The 8,612-nt window shown below is 43.0% G+C and overlaps 3 protein-coding genes across 3 annotated transcripts; 1 reads left to right on the forward strand and 2 right to left on the reverse strand.

Annotated features, from left to right (window-relative positions):
• Positions 1 to 1,750: 1,750 nt before the first annotated feature.
• Positions 1,751 to 2,866, forward strand: BJ212DRAFT_1487240 (uncharacterized protein; the record flags this gene model as incomplete). Its single annotated transcript, XM_041341250.1, has 3 exons — positions 1,751 to 1,888; positions 1,967 to 2,119; positions 2,189 to 2,866. The coding sequence occupies 3 exons, from the start codon at positions 1,751 to 1,753 to the stop codon at positions 2,864 to 2,866; spliced, it is 969 nt and encodes a 322-aa protein (XP_041186377.1).
• Positions 2,867 to 4,064: 1,198 nt separating this feature from the next.
• Positions 4,065 to 4,608, reverse strand: BJ212DRAFT_1216033 (uncharacterized protein; the record flags this gene model as incomplete). Its single annotated transcript, XM_041329303.1, has 2 exons — positions 4,065 to 4,212; positions 4,373 to 4,608. Coding segments are annotated over 2 exons (384 nt in total), but the record flags the coding sequence as incomplete, so codon positions are not given.
• Positions 4,609 to 6,070: 1,462 nt separating this feature from the next.
• Positions 6,071 to 7,113, reverse strand: BJ212DRAFT_1487242 (uncharacterized protein; the record flags this gene model as incomplete). Its single annotated transcript, XM_041341251.1, has 3 exons — positions 6,071 to 6,364; positions 6,421 to 6,625; positions 6,854 to 7,113. 3 exons carry the CDS (start codon positions 7,111 to 7,113, stop codon positions 6,071 to 6,073), a joined length of 759 nt encoding a protein of 252 aa, XP_041186379.1.
• Between the last annotated feature and the right edge of the window lie 1,499 nt (positions 7,114 to 8,612).

Below are 8,612 nucleotides of genomic sequence, written 5' to 3' on the forward strand. Positions count from 1 at the left end.
CTATCACTGGTGGGGTTTTTCCCAATGGGTATTGGGTTTCAAAATTCGCTGATCATCATATCGCGAGCTGCACACTGCATAAAAATATTCTGTGATTTTAGCCAGTGTTCTCTAGTGTCTATAGAATACATCTGTGAAGATCCCATAGAAAACATTGAGGAGTTGTGTTCACAATAAATCATACATTGACATATGTCACACCACTGAGTGTTAATAATGGTAATGCTACAATCTGTATACTTCATCAAACAGGAAAAAAACCAAGGGAAAACAATCTCTGTGCCTATACAAATGATACTTATGACTGTGATTTCTATATTGTGATTGAATGAGGGCAGAACTGTGTTATCAGTGAAGTTGTTGAAAGAGTGTATGCTGCACTGTGACTCTAGTCAGCATTGATTATAATCTCCACTCGAAAACTGTACACTGAGTAAGACTGACAGGGGAGGTGTATTTTATAGCAGCCTCCAGATGGGCCAGGTCAAGGGGTCGGGTTGGGTCCGGCCCTCCAAGAAGACTTTGGATACATCTGGAGAGTGCATGTCTGCTGCTCTCGCTTATCTTCATGAAAATGTTGCTGGCAAAGTAAATTATTCTGCCACTGCTCGAAAATTTAATGTCAAGATGGACACTCTGTGAAATTGCTTTCTGGGAAAGCATAAATCTGCATTAGTTGCCCACCAGCAAGAAACCCTCAGACCATTGGGTCAAGGCATTCATGTCTTGACACAAAGATGCAGTGAAGTTCTGTGGCATGTCTGGCTTGGACCCCAAGCATGCTCAGGCATTTAACCCCACAAATATTGCAGACCACTTCAAGCAGTTGGGTGATGCCATCTCCAAGTATAAGTACTGCATTATTTTAAATTTTGATGAAACCAGAATGCAGCAAGGAGGCGGGCAAAAGAGGATGGGGAAGAAACACTTCATTGGTCAGCATTCCCATGCATGGTATCAAAAACGAGATGCGAATCTAGAGCTACTTACCATTGTCAAATGTGCCTGCAATGATGGCACAATGCTTGACCCAGGATTCTTATTTCAGGGGAAAACTTGGGATGAAGACTGGTTTAGCAAGCACAAAGGAATCTCATGAGTCACTGAACTCATGCACACATCATTGTGATTTAAGTTTCATTGGTTAAGTGTTGGCCTCATGCAAAATGGCTGGACAGATAACTTTCAATGTCATCAGTGGTTTTGTGATGTACTCATTCCACAAGCTTGTGCCAAAGCATTAGATGAAGATGAAGCAATTCTAGCCACATTTGACAGACATGGTTCCCATCTTACAGATGAGCTGGTAGAAGAGGCTTTGAAATCCAATATTCATCTTCACGTGTTGCCATCACATACCTCAAATAAGACTCAGCCACTTGACATTGGTGTCTTTGGCCCTTTGCAGAAGAAGTGGATAGACCACATGGAGCAGATTGTTGAGGAAATGGGAGAGGGCCTTCCAAAGCATGAGTTTGTGAATGAGTACATGGCAGTTCGGGAACAAGCAATCACACTGGAGATCATCAAGGTGGCATTCAGGAAGACAGGAATTTGGCCAATTAACCCAGATGTCTTTGCTGTGGATGAATTTTCGCTGAGCCACATGACATCAACACAAGTGCACATGCCACCATCATTCCCACCTCCCAATCCAGACTTAATTTCAACTGCACCAACCTCATTATCACCATCAAAAATCTCACACTCCATAGACTAAAATTTTGTTGTACCTTCTAGTGACTCATCCATGTCATCCATACCCATCCCTGTGCTCTCCCCTGAGCCAGATGCAATGCAGATTGATCCACAACTTCTGGATGAGAGTCACATCACACAGTGGAATGATCCTGATGATGCTGAACCCATTGCACGTTCATCTCAAGATGTATGTCCTACTAAAAGCCAGGTTTGCCAACCACCTACACCTGCCTCACCCACACTACCTTCATTGTGATCATATAAGTCACACTTGACAGGACCAAAGGCTCCTCAGTTTTTGCACACACTTGTGCACAAACAATGGTCCACTGCCAGGCAGCATAAAGTTCTTCAAGCTGACCTTCAGTGCCTCGAAGTGTTGTATCTTGCTGAATTTCAAAAGCAGCAGGAACTCGAGGTTCATTGTGAACTCTCTTGGCAAGAGAACGAGAAGCTGAAAGTGCAGCTCAACAGATGAGTTAAAAAGGCAGATGGACACAAGGGCAAGCAGATGCAAGCTGGTGGTGGTGTTTTCCTCATGTCTGAGGATGCTCTGAAGTTGTTTGAACAGAGGAAGTGTGAGAAGGTGGAGAAAGAAGAAGCAGAGCAACTTAAGCAGGTTGAGAAGGAACATGAAGAAACGGCTTTAGCTGATTGGTGTGCACAGCTTGCTGTGAATCTTGATGTATGGTTTAGTGGGTGGCTTACCTCAAAGAAGAAACAAGACCTGCAAGACATTGCTTTCATTCTTGCTCTGTCTACCTCTGGCACAAAATCAGAGCTTATCGCTACCATTGTTAATCACCTCAGCTGGTCTGTGTACTTGCAATCAGATGCCCAATTTTCAAAACTTTTTATTCCACAAAATCTCAGGGACTTGGACATGCATGATAGTCAACAACAGGCAGCTATTGAGGAAGAAAATCTGCTGCCATCATGGCCTGTTGCATCAACGTCTTCTCACATGCTTGATGACAATGAACATGATCCTCCACTTGTGCTCGGTGCACATCCTCTTCTGCATTTGGCAAGCCATCTCCCACTCGCATCTGCAATTAATACACCTTATCACAAACATCCTCACCTCAAATCATTTCAAGCTCAACATGATCCCTTTTATTATCCACCTTATTATCACTCACCAGCACAATTACCTGGACTGTGAGTTTAATCCTCATTGGTATATATCCTACATCCAGTCTTTGATTGTACACTTTTATGAACATACTCACTTTCATTCTATTACTATCATATCCTTTCCACTTAATGCACTTAGATTTACTTACTGTGAATAGCTGGTCTATATAATGTACATGCATGAATCCATACAATCTTTGATTTCCTTCCAACACTCATTCAGATATTGAGATTCAAAATTCTGCCAAGCATGCCATTGCAGAGTTATAAAACTCCAGTGTGACATTGTGGTGACAAATTTTGAAACAGCATAGCCAGTCCCTGCCAAATTGACATTGCACAACCAGATTCCTTCTGCTGCTCAAACATCATCACAAAAAAATCAGATTTCACCTGGGTGTGATAGAGCACAATATTTCCCACAGGTCTGTCAAGAAGTGGGAAAAAAAAACCTCTTGACGAGTGTGCTATGCATCAAACATTGAAAACCTTTGAAAAACCCCACCAGTGATAGTAGAGGGTGCAAAACAACTGCTAGCAAACCTCTGTTATCAACATCAGTAAATTCACACATTGCTTAACTTCCTTTTTTGCAACTTGCTGCTGGCTAATTTCCCAAAAAGGAGCAGTTAAGTCCCTTGCAAGAATGGTGACACCAACTTACTGTAAACCTGCCACAAGGCAATTTTAAGTTGAAAAAGCAGATGCCTCCTCTTGACCATGACTTATTTCAATCTTTTCTAGCTTTTTGGGCAATTATTTTTAACAGTAGCACTTATTTCTCTGTTGCATAGTACAAATTGTTGATTCTTATTTCACTTATTTCACACTTTTAATATAAAAATAACCACAAAAACAGTTGCATTTCATAAATAAAGCAAGGGAAAGAGTATGTGAGTACTAGTAAGTAGTGAAAGATAGACATCAAGCAAGAACACACACAAGAGATTCAATTTACTATGCGCCTCTAGTAGTAGTAGGCCATGGGGATGCTGGGTACTAGTGACAGAAAACCAGTGAATGACTCTACAAAATACAAACTGTCAGTTGTAGAATAGTAGGTGAATAATAAAATGGTACTACCAGTCATTGTAGATGAGTGTGTGCTCATCGTCGGAATCCTCGTCCAGAATGATGGGTGCACCATGCCTCTTCACAGCGATTTCTTTTGTGCATTCCCAGATGTCTTGGAGGACTGACTCTTGGAGCCAGTTGATGGACTTCATGTAGCCTCTGGTCACCTTGCTGTAGTTGGTGTCTGAAAAGGCCCTGAGAGCACTACTAGGCTTGCCTGTGACTTTGTTCAAGCTGTGGGGGACCTTGATGGCCTTCCCTTTACTGTTGAATTTCAGTTCACTGATGTGCATGTCCCTGCTGATGATATCGAGGGCGTGTTCCATCTGAAACATGAGAAATAAGTCAGTTGTGGTTTGACAAGAGAGCAAATATACATGCTGCTGCAGTGGCAAGGCTCAGAGCTCCCTTCACATATGTGGTCTTCCTGCAGTTGTCAATAGTGCCCAAAGTAGTGCACCTATGCTGCATGAGAACCTGAACCTGAATGAGAAGTTCAGACTGAAAGGGTTGTTTGTATTTGCCATCCTCCATGATGGTGCCATACAAGAATCCTAGCTTGAGATGTAAGTTTTTCACAAAATCTTTGTGATCCTCATCAGTCTTGATGTTGTCCTGCATTGACATGAAGGGTGTAAGTACTGAGATGGCAGTAGTGCCAATGCCATTGTGCCACTCTGATAGCCACTGGGTAGCCTAATAATAAAATAAAACACAATCAGATATGAATTGCATCAACAATCACTTACTAGAGCCATAACTGGCCCATTGGTTGTGACCGTGTGAGGTATATCTCTGTAAACTGCATCCCAGGTGTCCTGCATGGTAGCACAAAATGTCGTCTCCAACTTGAGTCAACCCCAGACTTCATCTTGATCTCCAATGGCAGCAATGAGAGTAGGAATGAACACAGCACTCCACCTAGTGACTGCCCAAGAACCTGTCATATGCCATTCTGGACCCTCAACTCTAAATCTGCTTGTCCAGATATCCAGATCTCCAATGATCTGATCTATCTTTATCTTCCTTCTGGAATCCAAACTCTATATCAGCGCCCAACCCCATTTAGACTTCCCCTGTCTCTGGACTCCAGTTAACTATGTTTCCCTTCTGATTATTGATCTGTTACATACATTTCATTTCCAATATGCATTATTGGTGATCTGTCTTACTTACTAATAGACTTTGCATATGCTTCGTACATAGCCTTTGCGTTTGCTGACTGATTCCTATATGATACCTACAGTATATAAACCTCTTGTAACTCTCGGAAATACTTCAGTTTGAATATCATCTTAGTTCCTGCTCATGCCTGTGTCCTCCGGACTCGAGCCAAGTCTCTTGTCACATTCTGAGTCTGGGGATTGTATCCTAGACTACATCTCTGGCTCTACCTTAGGGTAGTCTATCCTCTGTTATTTTCTAGTCTGGACTTTGTCCAGATTAGCCTTATCTGCTTGTCCAAGTAATATCTGGACGTCCATCAGATTTATCTCATGTTTCAGATCTGGACGTCCATTGTCTGCCCTAGTCAAATCCTGGACACTCTGGACAACTATTCTAGCCCCTGGAAATTAAGGGCACATACTCGGGAAAGGGGCACAGCATACAAGCTGAGGCCAAGCCCTTGTGATCCGACCCCCTTGAGCATGCAACCTTAACAGAACCTCCAGGAAGGTTTTTGATCCTGTAAGCAGAACAAGGGAGGATCTCCACTTCTACAGGACCCAATGCAGCACCAGAACTAGCACTTGAGATGCTGGAAAGACTACAAGTATGCATGATGGAAGACTTTGTCCACTTTGTCACAGGAGCTTTGTGTTTGACACCAATGTTAGTCTGCATTATGTGTAGTCAGTATAATTTAAATATTAATCATGAAAGCATACTACCATGGATGTGACCCACAGAGATACTGATTTGGATTTGATCTTGACAATGGGCTTGATGTGACTCATGAACTCAACTTCAGACAAGAGTGAATCTTCCTCAATCATGGAGGCACAATCATTAATGAAATCATCACTGACCATGATGTTGTCCTCAAAGGGGACATCCTTGAGCAGGGCATCCTCAATTGTGTTGTCCTCAATTGTGTCATTGTCAGTCAGGTCATCCTCTATGTCTGCGAGTTTGTGCTTGACACTTGTTAACAGAGTCATAGGGTAGGATGCTGGTGTTCAATTGAGAGCTGCAGCTTGGTGGATGTCATCATCATAATATCCTGTGTAGAAGGAGGAAGTTCAAGATCAGATTCCATGTCAGTGTCGGATGCGTAGTTGACAAGGGACACTACTTCTGGGCGAGCCACCTCAACATCCATATCACCATTATTGTCAGTGACAGTGTCAGGCTGAAGTGTGTTGAGCTGTTTGGGGGCCAGGTTGGTGTTGTGATGGGCTAAGTTTGTTTGAATTGAAGTGTTAGGGACCATAGAAGAAATCTTGATGCCCTGGTAACATAGTTAATGTTGACACATCAAGAAAAGAATTAAATAAATGAACTCACATGAGTGGCCCACTTTTGTTTGGACATACAGGCAAGGGCCTGAGAGCGCTCAACTGATTCATCTAAATCATCATCTGCAAACAGAGTCATGAAATGATCTGTCATGCTATCAGCCCCAGCACCAGTGATGGTATTGATGGGTGTGAGTGGGGCACCACCACTACTAACAGTACTCCCCCTAGTGAGTTTAGAGGAGGGAGCAATACTAGAGAAGGCAGAAGGCATGGTGGATGGTCATCTGTCCTTCAAGGCAGTGGTGTCGGAGGAAGGCTTTGCAGGGATGCTCGACTTCCAATGCAAAATATGCCCAGAAGCAACACTGAATTTTGTAGGACCTGCTGTAGAGCTATTGTCACCATGAAGCATTAAATTGAAAAAGAAAAGAGCCATCTCGGTCAGATGGTGCATTATGGTTGAGAAGTAAGCTCCTTACACATCATCAAACTTCTTATTGTTGTCACATGGCATTGTTGATTCATCAATAAGACCAGTTGCTTCAATTGCATCTCTCATTGGCATCTTCACTGGTAACACCATCCTCTTCCCCTTCTTTTTGTGTGCTCCAGGCACTCGCACCTCCTGCTCCTCATCCTCTGTATCACTCTCAGGATGTTCGACATTAGCACTGGCTGCTGATTTATCTCCAGCCCTACCACCCTTGCCTTTAGCACTAATGGCCTTATCCTCGGCCATAGTCAAGTTAGAGGTCTCCATGGGTTCAGCATGCATCAGCATGTATAGCAGCTTGGTCTGTCTGAATTTTTTTCTGAAATGCAGCAACATGCTTATGTCCTTCTTGTGTAGCCATTTCACTTGCCTGTTTTTCCTCTTTTTCACACTTGTCATCAGTGGCCTTTTGAGCTTTGGTACATCTTTTGGTATAGCCTTCGGCCTCAGTCAGAATATGTCCTGGATGCTGAGTTGCATTTTTAGGACAAGTCATCATGCATTTCAGAACTGTGCTCGCAGGCTCAGACATGGTATCAATGGGGGGGGTCTGGAAGGCTGAAGAAAGAGACAACAGTGGCAGTTGGCAACAAGGTGAGTTCCATCACAATTTTCCAAAAATTGTAGCCTAAGCTGATTCTGACCAAATGACCTAGTTGTGACCTGACATACCTACTAATATATTGGTGTGATCTGTTGCAGTTGCTGTGGAACCTCGATTTCTACTAACATTTTTTCCAGAATATTATCAATGCAACTCTTTGCCTCAGGCTGCAAAATATCAATGTTTACCAAGACCTTTCTGGTGAGATAGTCTACTAACACTTCCTGCACCATCATCATTTTAGTTTTCATTTGTGGGTGCAAGGAGACCAAGGTTCACCACCCATATCCAGTGTGGCTTGAACATCAATGTTTACCAAAACCTGTCTGGTGAGGAGATAGCTAACACTTCCCGCACCATTAGTATTTTTATTTTTATTCACTGGTGCAGGGAGGCCAAGGTTCACCACCAGTTTCAACATTAATGTTTACCAAAGCCTTTTCAGTACTAGGTGCAAGGAGACCGAGGTTACCACCAATCTTCCATTGTGGCTTTGACATCAACATTTACTAAAACCTGTCTGGTGAGGAGATAGCTGATACTTCCCACACCTTTAGTATATTAATTTTTGCTTGCAGGTGCAGGGAGATGGAGGTTAACCATTGCTTTTCCAGCTTCAACATCAATGCTTACCAAAGCCTTTTTGGTACTTTTTGCTTGCATCCCACATCTAGCTTTCATTTTAGCATTAAAGTTTACCTTGGCTGTGCTAATGTGGTGATTACAACTGCACCCCAAACCTTGAATGTTTTGGCCCTCAAAATACTCGATTGTCAACAGCAACATCCCAGCATAGCACATATGCCTTCCCATCATGCTCACCACCTGCTTCAGCTTCCATGTCCTGTTCCAGGATGCCTGCATTGGTTTTGAAACCAGTCAGGTCTTACCCAACACAGGCACTCGCTTCACCCTACTTCAGGACTGTCCCTTTGGGACATCCCATCACCACCCCAGTCACCACTTCCCTTGCCATCCTGGTGTGGATAACACAACTTGGCTAGATAGTTGTTAGAATACCTAGCCAATATATGTCTACTAGTCCTGCCTAGCTGCTACACTTGCAAGCAAGAATGTTTGACCCAAGGGATCTGCTGTCTAGTCAAGTTCAATAATCAGTACTACACAAAGGGTCAAAAGT

This window comes from Suillus subaureus (genome assembly GCF_016647635.1).
Source record: "Suillus subaureus strain MN1 chromosome Unknown BJ212scaffold_74, whole genome shotgun sequence".
In the NCBI taxonomy this organism is placed as follows: Eukaryota; Fungi; Basidiomycota; class Agaricomycetes; order Boletales; family Suillaceae; genus Suillus; species Suillus subaureus.